We start from the raw sequence: 24,733 nt of genomic DNA, 5'->3' as shown, positions 1-24,733 counted from the left end.
GTTCCAACCCTCCAGTTTGAGAACCCCTGGCATACAGTGTGGCTCACATAAACAACATGTGCAGCCCTCTAGTATTTGTGAGTACCCAATAATTGTGCTAGGCATATCTGTGCGATCAGCCATAGTGGTATTTTATTTGTGGTGTTACAAAATATTTTCTCTTAAAAAAAAGTGGGCATGAATTTGACTCCTCTGCCTGTAACAGCAATCGAGGTAGGCTGTGTCACTGACCGAGATGTGGATGGTCATACCAGTGGCTAGGGCAGGAGTCAGGCTTACTGGCCAGAGCAGAAGTTGGTAGTCAGGAATCAGAGCCCAGAGTCAGAGGCAAGTCAGAGTTGAAGTCAAGAACTGGAGCCAAGGGTCACCTGGAGTGAGGCCAGGCAGGGGCAGTGCTGGGAATATGCAGGCACAGGAGCTATTGCAGACACCGCTGAATGCTTTGAGCAGCTGCTGAACTGTTGCTGGGCTTCAGAGCTGGTCTGCTGACTCTTCCAATCAATCGGGTGGTGTAGCCAATCAGGCAGCCTATTACAGTCCGGCTGCACTCATTAGGTTGCCTGGAGACTGATTCTGCTGCAGGCCATGCTTCCTGACTGTAATCCCCTGCCAGCTCCAGGGAGCCTCTACGCCTGGTTTCTTGGGGTACTTCCGATGGAACTCTTACAAAAAGGTCTAGGGCATGGATGTTCTCTACCAGTTCCCAAGAATCACAGAATCATAGAACCAGAAGGGACCTCAAGAGGTCAGATAGTCCAGTCCCCTGCATTCGTGGCAGGACTATCTAGACCGGGGGTAGGCAACCTATGGCTCGTGTGCCGAAGGCAGCACGCGAGCTGATTTTCAATGGCACTCACACTGCCTGGGTCCTGGCCACCAATAGTTTGTATATTATAGACTTATAGAAAGAGACCTTCGAAAATCGTTAAAATGTATTACTGGCACGCGAAACCTTAAATTAGAGTGAATAAATGAAGACTCGGCACAACACTTCTGAAAGATTGCTGACCCCGATCTAGACCATTCCTGACAGGTGATTGTCTAACCTGTTCTTAAAAATCTCCAATGATGGAGATTCCACAACCTCCCTAGGCAATTTATTCCAGGGCTTAACCACCCTGACAGTTAGGAAGTTTTTCCTAATGTCCAACCTAAATTGCCCTTGCTGCAATTTAAGCCCATTGCTTCTTGTCCTCCTCCTTATAACAACCTTTTACATACTTGAAAACTTCTTGTCCAGACCATAACCTTCCCAGTCCACCAGGTACTGGAGCCATCCCCTAATTTGCCAGAATTGAGGATCAACTTCCATGGGTTCAGGTGACGGAGAAGAGAGTAGTGATGGGAGTGCAGAGCCAGAAGGCTGTCAGGAGCCAGGAGGACCATCTTTTTTCTTGGCTGCATTCAGTCAGGTAATTGTCAATCTTGATCCATAGTTCGGCTAAGGGATCCAGGCTGGACGGGGATTCCACCCATGCCAGTTCATCTTTAATATCATCATTTAGGCCAAGCTGGAAATGATAATGCCAGGCAGCCTCATTTCACTTGGTATCTATTATCAAGCATGGAACTCTGCTGCATATTTAGCCTTTCTGCGGCAGCACCTGATGGTTGGCTTTGGCCATATACTCATGTCTCAGATCACTGAAGATCACTGCCAAAACTCAAAGAATGTCCTCAAATTGTCCCAGAAGGGGGCTTGAGTTTTCCAGGAATGGAGACACCCAAGCCACGGCCTCCCCAGTAAGCAGGCTCATAATCAATTCCACTCAGGCTTGGTCAGTGGGGTACAACTGTGGTCACAGTAGAAATAGGAGCAGATACCGATTTAGGAACCCAGAAAACCCAGTGTGGCAATTGCTATTGAACTTGTCAGGTATGGGGAGCTTGGGCTCACTGGCAGTAGGGTTTGGAACTGAAGGAGGTTTGGCTTGAACTTGCATGACTCCATTCTGCACCTGCAGAGTGGCAACATGGGCCTGCGAGGTCTGTAGGGCTTCCACTATCTCTGTCAGAGAGATATTGTCCTTTGTAGAATCCAGAGTCACCAGATCAAGGTAACTCCTCAAGGTGTCAGTGACCAGGATATGGGTGGTTGTGCCTACTTACCTGGAGTGAAGCTAGGCAGAAGTAGGAGCTACCACAGCCATGGGCAAATGCTTTGAGCAGCCACTGAACTGCTGCTGCTGCTGGGCTTAAGAGTTGATCTCCTGACTCTTTCAAACCAATCAGGTGGTGTAGCCAATGAGGCAGCCTGTTATAGGCCAGCTGCATTTATTAGGTTGCCTGGAAACTCTCAGCTGCCAGCCCTTCTTCCAGACTGGCTCTGCTGCAGGCTCTGATTCCTGACAGACTGGCATCAAGTTTCTCCATAATTCCCTGCCTTGCACAATTTGATTTCTATAGTACATGGAGAAATCAAAAGGCTGCTACTTTTAGACTTGCTGCTCCTTCTTCTGGAGTAGTTGAATCCAGTTTGTGAAAGGCATAATGACATTATCGCATTGTACTGTACCTACACAAGTCAGGAAATAAGGAGCAGGTGTGACAGAACTATCTAGATGTATGTGTTATGCTGTCATGAGCCAATGATCTTAAAATAAAATAGGTCAATATCTGTTATATGAATAAATCCTATTACTGCTAGATGACCTTCCAGCTCATAGGAGACAGAAATTTTTGCAGACACGCCCCTTGTTTATTGAAAAATGTTTTGCTAAACAAAAGACTAAGACCTATACATGGGAAGAAAAGAGACATTGTTTTGCATAAAGTGACATCCAGAATTGAAAGGGTTTTATCTTATTGCTCAATGTGCAAATTTCCCATAATGGAAATTACCAGCTTGGTACAGTGGGAGTAAGGAACATGAGTCATACAAAGTGGTGACCAGAAGAGGATATAAGGAGTAGCCTGTAAGCTTAGTTACAAAGGGATGTGAGATCGAACTTTCAGCTGACATGCAAAAGGAGACAGCCTTCAGACAGAGAGAGGGAACTCTTTTTTTTTTAAATGATTTTTTTCTTTGTTAAAGAAAATTTAAAATTGCCTCAGATACAATAGCATAGTTAAGGGCTATTTGCAGCCCCACAGCCTGCCTGGAATTTGGAGCAAGGGGACGTGGGATAAGGAGATTTCTATCCATCAGATTTTCAGTCTGCTGACTCTGGCTTTGCTCTGGGAGTTTTGCCCAAGGGCCAAATTCTGCAGTACTTACAAAAGGAAAACTCCCACTGACATTTCCACCATGCTTCTGGAGCAAATCTCCTGCGTGGGAAATTTCACGTAGAAGTGAATTGCACAACATGATAATTAGAAAGGAAGAAAAGTCTCTGGGTCCTCAAAATTTCATGGTTCACAAAATTAGATGAATATAAAAAACACACAATGAATCGCCCCAAAAATTCCTAAAATCCACACTAGTTTTACACAGTTCTAACCAACTCACCACTTTTGTGTGGCGTGGTGGGAATGAGAAGATTGGGATGCTTTTCATGTGGTGGAGAAGAGTTAGCAGGGTTTCTGAGTCAATTATGACTTTATGGAAGGATATGAAGCTGGTGGGCTAAGTCCTCTGCTACATCCAATAATTATACTGTGAACAGCTACCACACCTGTGATACCCTCTAACAAAATGGTAGTAGATTGTAAATGTGTATACATTTGCATAAATTTGCAAAACCATTAGAAGCACATATCTTCTAACTATATCTTGCAAGTGCTTATCAGGAATTTTCATTTACATACAAACCAGATAATTGCTATAAAACATGTTAGTGCCAGGGCTATTTCTCAACACATGTTCTAAGTAGAGGGAAATACTGTTGTGTCTTAGACAGTAAAGCTTGAGAACTACTGGAAAATGTTGGCATTTTAATGACAATCACTGTATAGTGAGCTGGGATAAAGTGCTCACATGTACCCAATTTCATGTTCATTTACTGTAAGGGCACATTCAAAAATAAGCACAGAGGTGAGCCTACAAAATGATTGTAGATCTTCAGCTTTTTTTTTTTTAAATAAGTGAGGTCCCAAATGACTGATGAAACATCTCTTACTATCAGAATCTTCTAAATTGTCCAAATGCCATTGCTGATATTGGTGGGATGCCAAGATTTGAGCTCCTATTGGCAAGAGTCTGAACTACAATCAAAGCTTCATTTGTATTGATTACAGTTGTATTCAGGGCTGGCTCCAGGCAACAGCTTACCAAGCAGGTGCTTGGGGCAGCCACTTCGGAGAGGGGCGGCACGTGCAGCTGTTCGACGGCAATTCTGCATACGGTCCCTCACTCCTGCTCGGAGCGAAGGACCTCCCGCTGAATTGCCACCGCAGATCGCAATCACCATTGCGATCGCGGCTTTTTTTTATTTGTTTGTCTGCTTGGGGCGGCCAAAACCCTGGAGCCGGCCCTGGTTGTATTATAACAGCAATATTACAGCCACTCCTTTTTCCGCATTGGAGATCCAGTGTCCTCATTGTGATAAACTACTCTACCTTTGGTCTTGTAATGTATCACTCGGAAATCAGACTATTGACAAGAAAAAGCAGATGTGTAATGACACGGTCATATAATCAAGTAGCCCTTTTTCAGTGGAATTCCCTTTAAGATTAGATTGAATTTCCATTTCTTGAGAATAGGCCTCTAAAATCTACCATTGAGTCATTAAAGAATGCAAAGAGTAGGTGACTACTCTGAATCCTTACCCCTCTCTAAGCAGAGGGAGTACCCTGATATCAGAACACACACACGCACACATATTGGATTAGTGTTCAGACTGACCCTTCTCCCTGGGTTCTTCTTTTATTGGGAGTCAAAATAATAATAACAGAATAAGCTAGGCTGCTCTTAGGAATTCCCTCCAGAACCTCTCTGTCTCAGACCCTAGTCACCTCTGCCCAGAAAGTCACTCCCACTTATTTTTATTCAAGATGGTGCTAGTGAGCCAGCAAGAATCAGTCAGCAGCCCCAGACAGGTTCTAACAGTGTGTGTGTGAGGGGTAGGTGGGTACAGAGTGGTAAGGATGAGAGAGGAACAGTTTCTGAGTCAGGTGGGATGGAAGTTCTGCGTCTATAGTGAAGTAGGTAGCACAGGAAAAGGTTTTGAGCCTGGACGTTTAGATGAACAGGACCTTGGATTTTGAGCTAGAGGGAAGAGTGAGGTCAAAGGGGGAGGGGCTTCAGAGCTATATGTGAGATGAGTAGGAAAGCATGAGTTCTAGGTTTTGAGCTAAGGGGAAAGAAGATCTGGAATATTGTGGGGTCAGGCTGAAGGAGATTTCTGAGCAGGAATGGGTTAGGTTAGACGGAGAATCTGATGGGGTCAAAGTTTCTGAAAGGGGAGGGAAATGGCAGAATTGAGTGTAGGTGAGTGGAGAGAATGGACCAGAGTGCCCAGATCCAGCCAAGATTTTGACTAAATTGGTGGTGTGCAGACAGGGGGGAAGAAGATAGATCAGGAGGTAAGAGCTAGACTGGAGGAGAGAGGGGGAGGCTGAGACTAGTCAGAAACAGCAAAATGAGCTAATGCTGTTTTCTCCTACCTCTGCCCTCTGCTATAACTGTGTCAATGTTTTTCATGTTGACAGTGATAGATGATTGGAGAGGGAAAACAGTCTTTTTCTTCCCATTTTCCTATTAACCTCTCATTCCCAGCCAAAATCTTCCTCGGACTCCCTTGAAAATTTAGTCAATCTGCAGGGAGAACATTAGGTGAGTAGGGTACCATGGCAGAAGAGTCAGGGAACTATGGTAAGTACTTGGGGCACCAGCTACCACTGTCTGTATGTTGGCTAGTCCTCTCATGTATTGCTAAACTTGAACTATAAACTGTAGTTGATAAATCTACATGACAGATCAAAACACACCTGAGAGACCTTCAAATTATCAACTATTACAGCTCTTTGATTACTTTGGAACCTCTACTGATACCAGCTCAAGGCCATCTCTGCAACTGTATAGATTAATCCTCTCAAGTTTTTTTTACGGAGATATCAGTCAGAATGAAGACATAATAGCTTCTGTCCAGAAATGGTTAATTAATAGCTTGCCTAGGTTATTTAAGTTCAATTAAGTAAATTGGTGCCCCTGATCTATATAAAAAGTGGCTGTTTGATTTGTCGTTTGCATCACTCTCAGTCTTTAAAGTGTACCAAGCTACTCTTTTTTACTTGAAATTTCACTGTAATTGCCTGAAATGTTAGCAGCATCTTTGATCTGGGGAATAGTGGTGATACTATGCTGTTGTTTTTGGTTTATTCTGGGAATAAGAAGGAGGTAAGGTTTCTTTTTAAACATATCCCAACGCTAATTTCTGTAAAAAGATAGTGTGTGTATATAGCTGAGATAAAACTAGTCTGAACATTGGCAGATTGATAAGTAAAGGATAACTGGTGATGCTGGTGTTTGTTCTTTGAAATCTTTATATTATAATGGCATTTTTGTGTACATAAATTTAAAAAAAAACAAAAACCAAGCAGGCTATGCAAATCCATATTCATGACTAACAGAAGACAGAGATACAATGAAAGAGGAATCCATTTGTAAATGAGATTATAAATAATCATAATTTGGGTCTGATTTTCAGAAGTTCTTAGTATGTGCAGCTTTTGTTGAAATCAATAGGATTTGCAGGTGCTCACTATTTTTGAGAAATCAGATCCTACATGTTTATGCTTCTGATGTACAAATGACTGGTTTATTCCTTATACCTTTTTCCATTTTATTTTCTGTATCAATGTAGTTTAATCTGGACTGTAGCAATATTGAACTCCTACTTTTAATGCTGGTTACCATTTGGCTTGTTTACTGTATTGAGTAAATACTCTCAAGCCTTTATCGTACTGGCATGTGCTCTGTACAGAAACAAAGAAATTCATGAATATATTTACTATAAAAAGTGGCTCTTTGACTTGTCTTTTGCATCACTCTCTGTTTTTAAAGTGTACCAAACTGTTAGCTACTCCTTTCTACTTGAAACTCCTGAAATTTCACTCAGATTGCCTGAAATGTTAGCAGCATCTTTGATCTGGGGAATAGTGATCTTCTGTAAGTTGTAATACTTTGGCTTCATCTTGGTTGTTGTGTTTAGTGTACTGGTGCTGGGTGGTGTTGTGGCCTATGCTATACAGGTTAGATTAAGAGGTGATTGTAGCAGGATGGTCTGCCCCTTTAAGGGCCTGCAGAGCTAGGGAGCAGCAGGCTGTGGCCGGGGCCGGCTCCAGGCACCAGCCCACCAAGCATGTGCTTGGGGTGGCGCCTGGAGAGGGGTGGCGCAGCGGGGCGCTCCGGCCCGAAAGTGGGGCTGCAACTGGGCTTGCCACCTTCCCCGCGGCGCTCCGGTCGGGAAGAGTGGGGCCCCGGCTGGGCTCGCCGCCCTCCCCCCAGCGTTCCAGCCGGTCGGGGAGAGCGGAGAGCCCTGTCCGGGCTGTCCGCCCTGCTCCCGGCGCTCTGGCCGCCGGGGAGAGCGGAGAGCCCTGGCCGGGCTCGTCGCCCCCCTCCCAGCGCTCTGGCTGCCAGGGAGAGCAGAGAGCCCCAGCCGGGCTCGCCGCCCTCCTCCCGGTGCTCTGGCCGCCGGGGAGAGCGGAGAGCCCCGGCCGGGCTCGCCGCCCTCCTCCCGGCGCTCTGGCCGCCGGGGAGAGCAGAGAGCCCTGGCCGGGCTCGCCGCCCTCCTCCCGGTGCTTGGTCCCCGGGGAGAGCGGAGAGCCCCGGCCAGGCTGAGAAGAGAGCCCCAGCCGGGCTCACCGCCCTCCCCCTGGTGCTCCGTCTGGTCGGGGATTGTGGCAGCAACAAAGCCAGAGCTGGCCCTGGCTGTGGCTTAAAGAGAAGCCCAGCAGGCAGCTTTTGGGAACCAGCTGATCCAGCAGGGAATCAGATCCAGTCATCAGCTGCTGCTTAGCTAGACCAGCTAGTTCCCAACACGTGCTTGCTGGGCTTCTCCATAGGCCACAGCCTGCTGCTCCCTAGCTCTGCAGGTGCTTAACGGCACAGACCGCCCTGTGGTCCCTTCTGACTTTAAACTCTATGACTCTGACTCGTATTATTTAAAAGTTATTAGTGACTTACTGTGGGTGTCCATATCCAGGAATACAGTTGTTTGGATCCCAGTTCAACAAAGCACCTGATCACATGCTTAATTTTAAGCATGTGCTTAAGTGCTTTGTTGAAATGGGGCCTGTGGGCAAAACTCCCATTGATTTCAGTGGTGCAGGGTCAGATCCAAGTAGAATGTGCAAACAATACTGTAATACTCTTTCTTTGGTGGGTTCAAAGGGCTCAGCATTCAGTGTGCTAGAGAATTTTGCAAGCCAAAGACCGACCAAATAAATGAAATAATCCCATCTTCGTGTCTCTGGAGGTCCAAATGATGCTTGTTCATCCATCTTCAATTCCTCCTTTCTTTCTGTCCATTAGAACTGTTAGTAATAAGTTTGTTTTTTATACAGTCTTAATTGAGTGTGTATTTGAGGTAATGTTATCTATTTTAGAGTTTGCAGAGCAACTAAGGGGCTGATTCTTGCAAAGTGCCATGCATCCTCAACTCCCAAGGGGTATTGAGGACACTGAAGCAACGGTCAGGTGTTCAGCAACTCCTAGGATCAGGCTCTAGAGGGGCTGAACCTACGCTACTTAAGGAGCTTTGCCACTGACTTCTGCTGGAACAGGGTGAGGCCCTAGGTGCTCATTGCCCGATAAAGTCAATGAGAGCTGAGCCAATGACTTTAATGAGAGCAAGTGTGGATTCTTACTTACAGAAACTACAAACCAGAAATTCTAGACCTCATTCTGGAAAGCATTACTCACATGAGGATTGCCTATTTGCCTGAATAATCCCATTGAAGTCAGTGGGACTAGCATGTTATAAGGAAGAGAATGGCAATTATTTTTCACAACACATTTTCAAAAAAGTGGTTGTCTTTAAACTTTCCCATGAAAATTTTGTATAGTTTCCACTGAAGAGCTGAAAACCAAATACTTTTCATATTCAAAACCCACGTACAGCAAACATTTTGGTTTTCAGTATAAACTTTTAGTGTCCCCAAAAATGAATCTTAATTTGTTTGTTTTTTAACACAGATTTTTTTTATTTTTTTTTTAAACATAGAAATTTTTCAGGTTTCAAATTTCTTGTTGAAAAACTGGAGAGTTTCTACCAAAAGTGAAACTTTTCCTGAATATTTTCATTTGTTTCAAAAACCATTTTTTGGGAGACCAGCTCTCTATACTCAGCTCAGGATCAGGGCCGGCTCCAGCATTTCTGCCCCCTCCAAGCAAAAAAAAAAAAAAGCCGCGATTGGCGGCAATTGGAAAAAAAAAAGCCGTGCTCGACGGCGGAAGTTCAGTGGCAGGTCCTTCACTCCTAGAGGCAAATCCCGAATTGCCGCAGGTGCTGCCCCTCTCCCTTGGCCGCCCCAAGCACCTGCTTGTTAAGCTGGTGCCTGGAGCCGGTCCTGCTCAGGATGGGTTGGTAAGACTGGGCCCTACAGCAGGTCACCTACAAAGCAGAAATATCAGCAGACAGGTTGTCAGGAAAAAGCAAATAAAATGACAAAAAATAAACAAAAACTGAGTAACCGAAAGATAAAGCAAATAAATGTCCTTTTCATCATGCCATGAAAGCTGCCAAACTAGGGCTCTGGCAGACTGTCCTGAGAAATCAGTTCAGGTAGCACAGGTCCTGTACTGAGCAAGCTTTGCCACAAGTCCTGAAAAGTACTGGGATGGGCTCCAACAACAAGAATATCCCAGACAATATTAACTGCTGGGATGGGGTATTTATTTAAGGCACAATTACTTAACTGCTTGCAATGAATAGAATGTTACATTTTAAACGGTGAAAAAGAACCTACCCAAATGTAAAAAATAAAAGCTAGAGTGATATAGCTTAAGTACATTTTTTGTTATTCTTGGATTCTAATAAGGCTTCTGTAGGCTTAAGGTCATTCTTTCTAATATACGATAGACCTCATAATGGATTTATTATGAAAAGGAGGGCAATCTCCCATCAACACTGATAGAAACTGAATGTTATAAATAGGCTGGTATCACAATCTTATTTAGCTGGCCTAACTGAAGGACAGGTCTTAATTTATAACCTTAATTTGTAACATTTGTTTGTAACTTGTAGGCGTCCAGGTGAGCCGCCAGTGGAAAATGGGCTACTTCCATATCTGGGCTGCGCTTTGCAATTTGGTGCCAACCCTCTTGAATTTCTCAAAGCAAGACAAAAGAAATATGGGCACATTTTCACTTGCAAAGTGGCTGGAAAATATGTTCATTTTCTCACTGACCCTTTTTCATACCATTCAGTGATGCGCCAAGGAAGGCATTTGGACTGGAAAAAGTTCCACTTTGCTGCTTCTGCAAAGGTACTGCTTTACAATAACTGTAGTATTTTAATATATTTTAATATTTACTATGAAAAAATCAACATGGTCAAGTCATTCTGTACCTAGCTAATCTATATGTGACTTTTCAGTATGTCTGCCTGTCTGAAAGATAGTTTGTCTCCTGGCTCAAATCATAGAATCATAGAAGATTAGGGTTCGAAGAGACCTCAGGAGGTCATCTAGTCCAATCCCCTGCTCAAAGCAGGACCAACACCAACTAAATCATCCCAGCCATGGCAATGTGTCAGATATTTTATTCCTTAATATAAATAACAATGGGTTTTGCAAAAACAGATTTAGGTTATCCAAGAATAAGGTGACCAGATGTCTCGGTTTTATAGGGACAGTCCCGATTTTTGGGTCTTTTTCTTATATAGGCTCCTATTATCCCCCATTCACTGTCCTGATTTTTCATACTTGCTGTCTGGTCACCCTATCCAAGAATGACATTATTTAGTTATGTAATCTCACAAAAATACTAGAACAAAAGTACAGCACAAGATGGTTTGCACTATTGTGAATTTATATTGAATTGACTAATTTTAAAAACAAATGTACTGCTTGTGAAAGATGCCAGATTAGCAGCCCTGGAAACTGAAATCCTCTGTATATCCACAGAGCAGATCTGGCATAGACTCCCATCAGTACAAGTTTCTTCCCATTAGCCTAGCATTGTTCTTCAGTCACTAGTTGGAGGGATCACATCTGGAAGTCTCATTCAGGCCCATTCAAACCTTGGCTTTTCTGCCAACAGAATAACAGTTATGGTGTTGGCTGTGTAATGTGGAAGCCTGTGTCCTAGAATCTAAATTCTAGATTAATCCACACACTCATTTCACTGAGGACCTCAAACAACACTTAGATGGTAATGACTTTTGTCACTATTGATTTATTCCTTTATTTGCCCTGCAATGACACCCTGAGAAGCAAATATACCTCTATAAAATAGAATGTGTCTTTACAAATCAGTTTAATCTTATCTCAGACCACAAACACTAAAATGCCTTAATCATAACTCAGGCTATGTCTACACTGCAGTTGGACATCTGTGGCTGGCCCATGCCAGCTGACTTGGGCTTGTGAGGCTTGGACTAAGGGCATGGGCGGCAGGTATAAGAGGCTTGTGGAGACTAAGCCTCCCCAAACAGGGCAAGAAATAATGGTTGAGACACACCTCCCTTTGGAGTCAGGCTGGCCAGCCGCCTTTGGAGCACTGCTGCTTGAAGCTTCTGAGAAGTGGGGGCGCCACTGGTGTCTGGACTGTGGCCCTTCCCATGCTCTGCCCTAAGGCCCTGCTCCTGCTTGGCCTTTCCCCCCACCCGCGCTGCACATCTTCCCCCTGAGGCCCCACCGGCACTGCACCTCTTCCCCCTGAGGCCTCACCCTCACTCCGCCTCTTCCTGCCCCCACTCTGCCTCCTCTCCAAAAGCCCCCTGCCTGCCTCTTGCTTCTCTCTGCCCCTGTCGCTTGCCCCTAAGGCAGGAGGGAGCAGAAAGGAGTGAGCAGTGGGCGGGCAGCCTCGGGGGAGTGGGTGGAGAAGAGCGAGTGGTGGGCGGGAGGCCCTCGGGAATAGGGGCAGAGAGAGACAAGCAGTGATAGGCGGGGTGTCCTCAAGAGAGGAGGGAGGAGAGGAGCAAGCAGCAGGCAGGGGTCCTTGGGAGAGGGGGCAGAGAGGAGCGAGTGGCAGGTGCAGGGCCCTCAGGGGAAGAGGCAGAGCGAAGATGCGAAGAGGCAGAGTGGGGGCGGAGCCTCGGGTAGGGTGACCAGATAGCAAGTGTGAAAAAATCAGAACAGAGGGTGGGGGTAATAGGCACCTATATAAGACAACACCCCAAATATCAGAAGTGTCCCTATAAAATCGGGACATCTGGTCACCCTAGCCTTGGGGGGAAGATGCTGAGCGGGGCAGAGCCTCAGGATGGAGTGGAGGCCAGGGCCACAGTTCAGGCGCCGGTGGGCCCCCCCCACTGCTAGGAAGCTTCTCACGTGCCACCTACGGCTAAGGGGCTGTTTAAATGCAGTATAGATGTTCGGGCTTGAGCTGGAGTCCGAGATCTGGGACGCCTCCCCCCGGCCTCACGGAGTCCTAGAGCCTGGGCTCCAGCCCAAGCTGGAATGTTTACACTGCTGCTAAACAGACCCTTAGCCCGAGTCCTATGAGCCCAAGTCAGCTGGCACAGGCCAGCTGTGGGTTTTTAATTGCAGTGTACACATACCTTATGTGACTATTGCATGATGTCACTACACGGCAGAGTTCAGGTTGCTTGGGTGCCTTCACTGTGAATTACCATACCTTAATGTGTCTAGTTTTATTTTGAATTAAACTTCAACTCAATTGCCTGGGTTTGTAATGCTTGTTTTGGGGACAAATACAATATCCTTGTAATTTTTTTACCGTTAAGTTGCTGAAATGTACTCTCAAGTTTAACTGCAGCTTAACATCATTTTCTGTCTGTGCTTTCATCCAGTAAGGTCCCTATCTTGCAAGCTGCAGAGTGTGTTCACTCCCTTTAATGACAATGGAAATTGAGGGCACTCAGCACCTCTCAGGAGATGCTTAGCACTTTGGAGAATTAGGCCCTAACCCTTTAAAAACTATCTGGTCAACTAAGGGCCCAATCAATCTCTTATTGAAGTCAGTGAAAAGATTCCCAATGGGAACTAACTGAATCCCTAAGGATATGTCTACACTGCAATAAAACACCCATGGCAGGCTTGCGTGGCTTGGGCTGTGGGGCTATGAAACTGTAGTGTAGACATTCAGGCTAGCTGATCCAGGCCAGTCGTGGATGTTTTACTGGAGAGCAGACATACCCTAAGTGATCGTACTTATTTATTTATAAGCATATATCATAGACTATTTTTGTGTGCTTATTACATACTTACGAAGACTTGTGGCCAATTATCACTTTACAGAGTTGACAGTTCTTACTATATGTCCCTGTGTTAAATTATGAAGATGACATATTGGCTATGATTTCCCTTGTAAATGATTATTTACCAAGATTGTGATGATCCTCATTAATCTTACATGCAATTTATTTGGTGGCAGGCTTTTGGACATGGCAGTATTGACCCACGTGATGGAAACACCACTGAAAATATGCACCAGACTTTCATTAGAACCCTGCAAGGTAATGCCCTGAATTCCCTCATTGAAGCTATGACGGAAAACCTACAATATGTCATGCTGCAATCAAGTACATCTAAACTGCATTCCAACAACTGGGTAACAGATGGGCTTTACGCATTCTGTTGCCGGGTGATGTTTGAATCTGGCTTTTTAACGCTTTTTGGTACAGAGTTTAATTCAACCCAAGACAAGAATCTATCTCAGCGGGAAACCCAGAGAGCACTTATTCTAAATGCTCTTGAAAACTTCAAGGAGTTTGATAAAATCTTCCCAGCCCTTGTCGCAGGCGTGCCTATCCATGTGTTCAAGAGCGCCCACAATGCACGGGAGAAGCTGGCAGAGGCTCTGCTCCATGAGAACCTCAGAAAAAGGAACAACATCTCTGAGCTCGTCACTCTCCGTATGTTCTTAAATGATACTCTGTCGACTTTTGATGATAAGGAAAAAGCAAAAACCCACCTGGCTGTACTATGGGCTTCACAAGCTAACACAATACCTGCTACTTTCTGGAGTTTGTTCTATCTTATTAGGTAAGTAGCAGTGTTTGCAGTTTCTGAAGTAAAATAACTTCTTGGCTTTGTTGTCACTCAGAAATTGTCTCAGCATTAAAGGTCAAATTCTGCTCTTGGATGAATGTCAAATCCAGGTCTCGCTGATGTCAATGGGAAAACTCCTATAGATTTCTGCAGGCCCAGGATTTTGTCCTGCATGAGTAAGACCCCCACAGAAACTCCTCTCATGCAGCCCAGGAAAGGAGATAGTCCCACATAGTGTTTTTCTGCATTAGAGACATTTACTAAAAATGTCTCGTCCAATGCTGTGAGCCCTGGTATAGACAAGACTCCTGCAGCCACAGATGCTTTTAACGCTATGTCAATTAAACCTTCAGAGCAAATCTAAACAACACAATATTAAAATCACCAGTGGCTGTGGAAGCCTTGATTACACTAGGGCTCCCAACATTAGGTCCAGTGGGACATTTTTAGATTGTTTCCCTAGAATAGACAAGGTTTTATTGCACACTTTTGTTTATCTGCCCATCTGTTGGATTCACAGCTATATATTGGCTGCTTTACAGAAAAAAAAAGATAGGCTTCTGCGAGCCTATATTGATGTAGCACTGTTGAAGTTAATGGAGCTATACCAATTTGCACCATCTTAGGATCTGACTAATAGGTCCTAATTCTTCACTCTGCTACCCTGTTTTCACTTTGATGTAACTCCACTGCATCCAAATCCCCTACATGTCTTAAAAAAATCTCAGGCTAAATTTCTAAATCTGTACTTTTCAAGATGAGACTTTACACCGCCTGCCTACATTTCTGTCATAAATTGACTTAAAATTAAAGAACACCATACCTACCTGCTAATGATAATGATTGAGCTTTAACTAGCACATTTCATTCAAAAATCCATAAGGGATCTATTAATTTTACAAATTCTGATCCTGAAGTCATTGGGCACACCCATTGATTTCCATGGAAGTTCTGTGCCCCCCCAAGGACTGTGGGATTACAACCTGTATATCTGTTTAAAATCATGTAATCCATTACAAACATCTGCCATATCTGTATGAAGACCAGATAGTGAAGGATACGTTATTTAATTTAAACTATGGGGAGGTATTTTTTTAATTTTTGTTTTGGTAGGCAGAATATAATTATCCAACTGGATACAAGCCAGGGCAGCTGATAATGTGAATGTGATCTATAATCTCTCTCCTAGATTTTTAGCTGCAATGGGGCTTTCTCCTAATCTAGGATTGATTGCTATATTCCTTATTCTTGGCATTGCTTAACCGAGATGTCATTATTTAACAGCATTATACACATTAATTTGGTCTTGCTCTAAATTGGATACTGAACCAAATCTTTGAAGACCTTTTCAGTGTTTTGAACAACCAGGATTTTCCCAATATAATAAGTATACTTATATTTTTACCCTAGATTCTTATGTAGTTTTTTTGTTTTACCAGGTTACATCCATGGATTAACAAACTACACTGTAGACAGGAAAAAAATGAATATCATATTTAACAGCAAACCTTTTGTATATTACTTAAGTTACAAGTAAGAAATATTTTTGTTTCTGGTATATTGATTTTAGGAGCCCAGAAGCAATGAAAGCAGCTACTGAAGAGGTGCAAAAAACACTGGGAAATGCTGGTGAAAAGATCGATTTAGATGGCAAATGTATCTCCTTGAATCGAAAACAACTGGATAATATGCCAGTATTAGGTATGGTCATCACATGTAACAGTACCAGGAACACCCAGATATTTTTCTATCTATAGTCAATAAAACACTTGCTATGAAATGCTAAATGACTATCCAACAGCAGGATAATAAAGCTACACTATATCTTTAGTTAGCAAAGGCCAAACTCTCAGCAGTCCTGAGGTCTGTGGTGTGGGGATTATCATAATTTTGAAAAGAATCCCGATTTTCCCCATATAATTTCATGTATGAGTTATGCTTAAGTACTATGTCATGCAGCACCAGTGATCTATAGGTAAGTCAAAGTAAGGTTGTATTTTGTTTTTGTTTTTTTAAAAGGGCTAAGATCAAACAGAAGGATCTTACCATATTTGGAGTTGCAACTAATGCTTGAGGAATGTTAAACAATGAATTTCTAACATGGCTAAAAGCATTATTATTATGATGCATATTTTTTAAAATATGGGTAACATTTTCCAAAGCACCCAAGTGACTGAGGAGCTCACCCACATGTCACTTAGACCCCTGTTAATTTCAATGAAAGTTAGGAGCCTAAATACTTGTGAGGATCTGGGCCTTACAGCTATTGAAATTGTTGCCCTATAATTACTGGTGGGGGGAAGTTCAATGTAACTTTTTTTAAAAGCATTGTTCCTTTTTGTCAATATCATTCTCCTCCCTTGAGCACTAAGGCTTAGGAAGATACTGCCACACTATTCTGATTTTTTTTTCTCCACATCTTTCTCCATCATCTTTATTCCATTCCACATCTCAGTGCAGGACCATTCCCCAGTCTCAAGTATTTTGTGCCTCCAGTTTCTAACGTTTCCCTGGGAGGAAAGTGGAGTGTCCTCCCAAGATGATCAGCACAGAGTGTTACCTCTGTACAGATCTCACCACTCCCTCATAGGGCAAAGAGATGTCAGCCACCTCTGCTGCAGTATCCTCCCATCCCCACAATCCTCCAGGGGAGTAGGAGCCCACAGCTGGAGAGTGGTTGGGTAGGGCTAGGAGCTGCGTATTGAGGGACCTGCAATTTCAGGCGGTGGAACTGTTTCTTTTTCCACAATGGTGAGGAAAATCCTGCTGAAGAACAATTCTAGAGGGAGGCCACAAAGGGATCTTGTCAGTTTTCTCCCTATCCAGCCCCTTTCCTTGTTTGTTTCCCTGGGAAGAGTGATCCAGGACACAGTTTTCTTTTTAGGATCAAATTGACTTTTAAACACTTGAAGTTGGCATGATAAACAAAAATAGGTCTACAAACTAGGGTCCTTGATTTTAAAAGGGAAAACTTTAAAATATTAAGAGAATTAGTTAGGCAAGTTGACTGGACTGAAGTCAAACTTCAGAAAAACTTATAGGGAAGGGTTGCAGACCAAACTGGATGAACAAGCATCTGAAATGGGTTATTAAGAGAAAGCGGAAAGACCTCAAGGAATCGAAGAAGGGATGGCTCGGCAAGAAAATCTACCAGGGGTCACTGAATGAAATTAATAGGCAGCAGGTTTAGAACAAACAAAAGGAGTACTTCTTCACACAAAGCACAGTCAATGTGTGGAATTCATTGCCAGTGGATGTTATGAAGGCCAAAAGTATAACTGGATTAAAAAAAGAATTAGATAAATTCATGGAAGATCAGCCATTGATGGACCTTTAGCCAAAAGAGTCAGGGTCTCAGCCCCATAATCTGGTGTCCCTAAGCCTCTGACTGCCAGATGCTGGGACTGGACAACAGGGGATGGATCACTCAATTGCCCTGTTCTGTACATTCCCTTTGAAGCATCTGGCACTGGCCACTGTCGGAAAACAGGATACTGGGCTCGATGGACCATTGGTCTGACCAATTATGGCTATTCTTATGTTCTTACCTCTTGGAAGTCTGAAAGTGTAGGGATAAAGCGAGAACTTCCAAAAGCCAAGCAGAGCTGGATGTTGCAAAGGAAATTAAAACCAATAGTAAAGTGTTCTTTAGCCACATAAATAAAAAAGGAACCAAGAAAAGAAGAAGTGGGACTGCTAAGCCCAGAGGACAGGGTGAAGATTAACAATAAACTAGGTATGGCCCAACACCTAAGTGAATACTTTGCCTCAGTTTTTAATAAGGGCATTGACGAGGTTGGGGCAGTGGCAGGGTGGCTAATGAAAACAAGGATATGCAAGTAGAAGTTACCAAATCTGAGATGGAAGCCAAACTCAGACAGGTTAATGGGATCAAATCAAGGAGGCTGAATAATCTCCATCTAAAAATATTAAAGGAACTGGCACATGAAATTGCAAACCCAAAAGCAAGGATTTTTAATGAATCAATAAACTTAGAGGTTGTACCCTATGTCTAGAGAATTGTACATATAGTACCTATATTTAAGAAAGGAAAAAAAAGGGAGCCGGGAAACTATGGCTTGCTAAGTTTGACCTCAGTTGTATGCAAGGTCTTAGAACAAATCTTGAAAGAGGGAGTAATTAAAGACAGAGAGATAAATGGAAATTGGGACAACACACAACATGGTTTTACAAAAGGTAGAGCGTACCAGACCAACCCGATCTCTTTCTTTGCAAAGACAATCAGTTTTCTAGGAAAAGGAAATCCAATCTACCTATATTTCAGTAAAGTATTTGATACAGTTGCATATGGGAAATTATTAGTTAAATTGAAGAAGACGGGGATTAATATGAGAACTGAAAGGTGGATAAGGAACTGGTTAAAGGGGAGACTAGAACAGGTTATACTGAAAGGTGAACTGTCAGGCCGAAGGGAGGTTACTAGTAGAGTTCCTCAAGGATTGATCTTGACCCGTCTTATTTATTATTTCATTAATTACCTTGGCACAAAAAGTGGGAGTGTGCTAATAAAATTTGCAGATGACACAAAGTTGGGAGGTATTACCAAAGCAGAGTAGGACCAGGATATCATATAAGAAGATTTGGACAACATTGAAAACTGGAGTAATAGAAATAGGATGAAATGTAATAGTGCAAAGCGCAAGATCATGAACTTGGGAATAATAAGAGATTTTGCTGTAAGATGGAGAATTATCAGTTGGAAGCAACAGAGTATTTGTCCATCATAGGATGACTATGAGTCGCCAGTGTGATGCGGCCATGAAAAAGGGTAATTCAGTCCTAGGATGCATTAGGTGAGCTACAGCTACTTCTAATCGAGTTAGGGAAATGTTATTACCATTTGTTGGGGGCTGCCTGGGTGCCCTAGACTGGCAGTAATGTCTAGTGCCAAGTGTCTATGGCCACTCCGCCTAGCGGCTACAGATCACAGCAGTATTGCCCAGAGAGATGAGGGCTGCTCTGCCTACTGGCTATAGTCCCAAAGGAGTGGGGGTAGGGAAACCCAGCCCCCCCTACTCCACTGGGGCCTGACCCAGGGACCATATATGTGGCCTAGGATCTGGTACACTTACTCATGCCCCCTGGGTCATTTACTACCTCTGTTCCCTGTACTTCTGTTGCTGTCACAGCTCAGTCTTGGGATCTCCCTTAGCATCCTCCCCAGTTCATCTCCGGAGCCTCTTCCCATGGTGACAGTGAGTTGTCACCCTCAGCTCCTGTAATTGACGGGCTTCCAGCAGCTTGCTTAGGAGGCTTGGTCCCAACAGCTTGGAGTTCTGGTGACTTCTCAGTAGGAGACTGCTGCACTCAATTGCTTTCCTCCCTCAGTCAGCCCAGACTGAGCTGAGCTGCTCCTTTCTGAATGCCACTGCAACAGTGTTCCTGACTTTATATTCTCAGTGCTTTGTCCAACAATGATGTTTCACCAGTTAGTGTCTGTTATGTATTGCAGGCTCTGGTGATACTTAACCTATACATTGTATGCTCCAAAACAATATGAATGGCTAGAACTGGTGTGTGTGTGTGTGTATATATATAAATAAAATCAATGCAAATGTGCTACACATATACGTATATATGGAGATGCATAATTTCCATATTAGTAATAAAATAGTTTCCATATTAAATGAAATTTGATGGTTGCAAATAAAACTTAGGGGAATTCTTCTCTTTATCAACCTCTTACGCTGTTTTCTTAGCTCTATTCATTTTAGCAGTTTCCTTCTCTCCATAATGTTTCAAGTGAGGGGGGGAGGGATAGCTCAGTGGTTTGAGCATTGGCCTGCTAAACCCAGGGTTGTGAGTTCAATCCTTGAGGGGGCCACTTGGGGATTTGGGGCAAAATCAGTACTTGGTCCTGCTAGTGAAGGCAGGGGGCTGGACTCAATGACCTTTCAAGGTCCCTTCCAGTTCTAGGAGATGAGATATCTCCATTAATTTAATTTAATTTAATATTGCATGTTATAGAAGATTACAGGCAATTTAAACTGTGCAACACCCCCCCCCCCAAGGGGATAAATAAATTCTTTTCATATTAATCATTTTCTTTTTCTCTCTCTACAGATAGTATTATCAAGGAAGCAATGAGGTTGTCCAGTGCATCCATGACTGTCAGAGTTGCTAAGGAGGATTTCACTTTGCACTTGGATAACGACTCCTACAACATCCGCAAAGATGACATTGTAGCTCTTTATCCTCAGCTGCTGCACTTTGATCCAGACATCTATGCTGATCCCTTGGTGAGTAATTACAGGGACATACAAACTCCCTGTTCCAGGAGATGTTAACTGCCTGTTAATAAGGCATAAGGTTAATAAGACCTCAGTGCCCCCGTGCTTCACTCTACCTCACAGGTCCTGGATTTATGCCTGGGAACTCCCTGAACAGGTAGGGATGGGGAGTGCAGTGGAGGCAGCAAAATTGGCACTGGCCTTCCATCACTCTGCAGAAAATTCTTTGGCTGAGAAAAAAGTAGTGTTGATAGGTTTAAAGGCAGTTCCCTTCAGCCTTCCTCAGCCAGAGAAAGCCACCATGTTGTGATGTTTCAAGTGAGGACAAGAGAAGGGGAAGTCCTTAAGGACATACAGTGGTGATGAGAGAAGTGGGAAAGACTTCCAATTTGGACCCATGTACAAAAAGCTAAATTGTAGCTGTCCTCTGTGTGGGTCAGTAAAAGACAAGTAGAGGTGTGAAAAGCTTTCCAACACTGATGCCCCTGCACAGGGGCTGGTATTTTGCTACCCCAATTGCAAGAGCTGCTCAGGGTAAGGGGCCTTGCGGAGGCTAACCTCTCCCAAAAGGGTTTGGAGGACTCGAGGCATGGCCAGCTACAGATAGGGTGACCAGACAGCAGGTGTGAAAAATTGGGGCAGGGGGTAGGGTTATATATAGGAGCCTATATAAGAAAAAGACCCAAAAATCGGGACTGTCCCTATAAAATTGGGACATCTGGTCACCCTAGCTACAGAGGAGGAGCATACTGTGCATTGGCTGCTCTTCCCAGGAAGCATTGTGTCAGTACGGTTGCACATCCTCCCCGCCCTGTATAATCTGGCTCTAATAGACATTAAACTTTCAACTTTCATTACAGACATTCAAGTATGATCGCTATCTCAATGAGAATGGAGAAGAAAAGACTATCTTCTATCGCAACGGTCACAAGTTAAGATATTATTACATGCCATTTGGATCAGGAATAGCAAAATGTCCTGGAAGATTATTTGCTGTCCATGAAATCAAACAGTTTTTGACTTTGGTACTTTCATACTTTGAAATCGAGCTTCTTGACAGCAATGTGCCATGTCCTTCTTTAGACCAATCCCGAGCAGGGCTGGGTATTTTACAACCAACTAATGACATTCATTTCAAGTACAGATTAAAATGTCTGTGAATATATAAAACATTTTACCTATAGGGGAAAAAAATCAGTATTCAGATTATCATTGATCTAAAAACCCCAAACAGATTACACCATAATGCTAATGCAATGTGAACATCACACAGTGCTGGTAGGGATTACAGAAACGGTTGTTTTTCCTTTCACCAGGGTTATCATAGGCAAACTGAGATTTTTGTATTGGGGAATCAGGCATACATTTTCTTTTTTGCCAGCAAACACAACTTCTTCCTGTGAATGGAGTAAGAAAGAATATTGCCCTCTGAGTTAAATAATTTCCCCATATTTGCTTGTTAACAATTTTTTTGCCATTTTCACAGATGAAAGGTCTTATTTTTTTCATTATTGTAACATTTTTGTTGTATAATGGCAGGACATTTTTGTTTTGTGCCTGTGGAAAATGCTTTATGTTTTCATGAAAAACTAGCACAATTTTTGAGAAAAACCTACAAAATGTTTCACGTTTTAGTGAAACTGCATCAGCTTGTACTATATTCCTGGTGTGAGAATCTTTTCACAAAACTCTAACCACATGGGTGTGAATCATATTGACTGATGGAAATGCTTCTCTCAGTTGTCTGCTGTTTCGTCATTTTTCAACAGTCCAATGTCATAAAGCACTGAGGTCAACCATGATTCGTTGTGCTATTCTATACAATTTTATTCATTTCAGTGTTCCAAACACTCGGTATTTAACATCGTACACGAGCAATTAAATTTGGATTGATTTTTTAGGAAAATTTCTTCAGGGTATAAGAGGTGGTTTTGTGGTCATCTGTCAATGAAAAGAACAAATGAGAATCTAATCTATAGTTGTTTTTCCCCATTCCTTGTTTTTAGGGATTGAAGATCTGATCTTGCAACCCTTACTCATGAGAGTAACCCCTGTCCAGAAAGAGATCACATAAAGAGCGATCAGCCATTTCCAAACTCCATATACAGACAAATATTCCATTACAACTAGTAAAAGTTATTCCTAAATTAAGAATTTGGGATTGAGCCCTAAATCTGCTTTAGATTTTCCATCTGCTTCCCTTCTCACTAGCCTTTATTTTAAGTATTCCTGCAGAAAGAAAAAGAAATGATTCTGCTATTTGTAATTATTTATTACCCATATTTTGTCTTCTAATTTTATTTACTCACTTTTCATTTTCAAAAGAGAACTGGTAAAAGCAGAAAATGACACCATCACTTCATGTCTTACTTATAGTGTTTTAACTGTTATGTACAATGTAAATATATTTTAATTTCTTATTGTAGCTGATATGGTTGTAACCTTAAAATATGGAGTATTTTCGTAGTTTTGTCAATCATATTTATGTATAATGTATAATCCATTTACCATACGTTGCTGCTCCCACCTAGGGTGCATTAGAAGTACAAAAGTATGCTACTCATTCACAGCCTCACAGGCCTTGCTGCTTTTACAGTATGGCTCCTTTCCTCTTTTTTAAAAAATAACTTTTTAAAAATCAATGTTCTGAAGTTGGTGGAGGCAGTGGGATATGGTGTGCAGCATATTCTTCCACTATGAAAAGTGGTAACTAGTAGAATGAAAACAAAAAATAATGGGGAAAGACTATGAAAACACTTCCTCTACTATTTTAAATATATTTATTGATAAATTAATTTTGCTTTACTTTTACTTTATTCCAGGTTCCCTGGAACATTTAGCCTCTATCTTCCTTCTCCTATCTCCTTTAATTTAGCTGTCTTTTCAGCAACACTTTGTGGCCTAACATGCTACTTTCAGTTCACTTTGTATTTTGAAAACTAACTTGGCAGTGTTAAACAGTTGCTAATGTTGGCCTACATCACCACCTTCCACAGAGATACCTATGGGAAGGAGAACATGACAACAAATTTTCTCCCAGAATTCCATGGGAGACTGGTGCAGGGTCTGCATCTTGTGGAATGAGTATTGATTTTAGCCCCAAACTCTGCTGATTGCAAAGAATCTACAAGAGGCATGAAGGCCTGTGTTAGCTCTGAGGACCTAGTAACTTTTCCCCTTCCACTGCTTCCTGGAAGTGCAGCTCCACTGGAGACAGCTATCGGGCTTTCCCCTGACCATGCCTGCTCCTCTTACAGGAGTTTCACACTGTACAGAGGGTGTGTGCATTTAGGTAGCATAGCCCTAGGGTCTATTATCTTTTCTGGATAATGTCTCTGGGTAATGTTCATGGGAGGGTGATGCACCCTTTCCCTCAGTCTTTCAACTTCTTCTCCAGCTTGCCAGTTCCTACTACCTCTCTCCTCCTTTTAGGTACCTGTCCCAATAAACAGTGCGGCCTAGGGTTTGGGGATGGGGTGTGGTGCCACAGAGGCAACCAACCGCCCCGTACATACTGTACAATACCACTTTACATAACAGTTCAGTTATAAGTAATCTAGCCACCCCATACCTCAGGGCTGGCTCTTAAATCCTTCTGCTAGTGTTTCTCTAGCACTTAAGAGAGCTCATGTTCCCCATTTAGGGACTGATGCAAAGCTCACTGAAGCCAATGGAAGGATGCCCATTGCTTTCAGTGAGCTTTGGATAGGTCCTTAACAAGCAGAATACACCAGAGACAACCTACATATGCAAATTGGCACCGTAGTATCAGCAGCTTGGACACTAAGGAAAATGAACATCACTTGAGTAAAGCATTGAAAAGAACACATTCAATGTACTATTAATGAACTAGAATATGTCTGATACCGATTCAAATGCTAAAATAGCTGTTGCTACCTATTATTAAAAATCTAGATGAAAAAGTGCTTCCTTGCAACTTTCATATGCCCTCCAACATTTGTGCTGGAAATAATCTGAATTGTACTTTAAAAAAAATATCGTTCCAATTAAAATAGTTGTAAATATGTGATTTCTGTGTGTGTGTGATTTTTATTCATACAGTTGTGAGTTGGGCTGAACCTTGTCATGGGTCACGCATAACCACTGCCCTTGAAGACAGTTGTGAGAGACAATTTAAACCCCCTTCACCTAATACAAAAGCATATGTGAGTTCACTCAGAAATTTGAACTATGCTGGCTAAAGGCGTTTGCTGGCCATTACATTGTTTGAGTAAGGGGTGCGTGTGTGTGTGTGTGTGGGGGGGGTTGGATAAAAGGTATGTGGGGATGGAGCGGGGGGGTAAAGAGCAAGATAGAGAGAAGCAGAAAGAAAACCAAGCAGGCACAGCCTGGAAGCACAGCACCTGGCCCTGGGAGAAGCCTAGAGAGAGGCTTTGGGTTGGGATGCTGGCTGAAAAAGGCCT

The 24,733-nt window shown here is 42.9% G+C and overlaps 1 protein-coding gene and 1 long non-coding RNA gene across 4 annotated transcripts in view; one reads left to right on the top strand and one right to left on the bottom strand.

The window, feature by feature from the left end:
- The window catches only part of LOC112059910 (uncharacterized), a 77,930-nt gene that overhangs the window by 16,487 nt on the left and 36,710 nt on the right, over positions 1-24,733 (bottom strand). The window lies entirely within an intron of this gene.
- Positions 6,103-24,339, top strand: LOC101944838 (cytochrome P450 7A1). Of its 3 annotated transcripts, none has more exons than XM_005301164.2 (6): positions 6,103-6,277; positions 10,128-10,368; positions 13,442-14,052; positions 15,629-15,759; positions 20,143-20,318; positions 21,170-24,339. In XM_005301164.2, exons 1-6 carry the CDS (start codon positions 6,198-6,200, stop codon positions 21,467-21,469), a joined length of 1,539 nt encoding a protein of 512 aa, XP_005301221.1. In that variant the 5' UTR covers positions 6,103-6,197; the 3' UTR covers positions 21,470-24,339. The 3 variants fall into 3 exon arrangements, with proteins under 3 accessions (XP_005301221.1, XP_065441674.1, XP_065441672.1); XM_065585602.1 differs by having other exon boundaries at positions 6,127-6,277; positions 10,310-10,368; XM_065585600.1 differs by lacking the exon at positions 6,103-6,277 and adding an exon at positions 8,170-8,665.

This window comes from Chrysemys picta, chromosome 2 (genome assembly GCF_011386835.1).
Source record: "Chrysemys picta bellii isolate R12L10 chromosome 2, ASM1138683v2, whole genome shotgun sequence".
Taxonomy (NCBI): domain Eukaryota; kingdom Metazoa; phylum Chordata; order Testudines; family Emydidae; genus Chrysemys; species Chrysemys picta.
The sequence above is the reverse complement of the archived record's forward strand: the minus strand, read 5'-3'. Positions and strand labels throughout refer to the sequence as shown.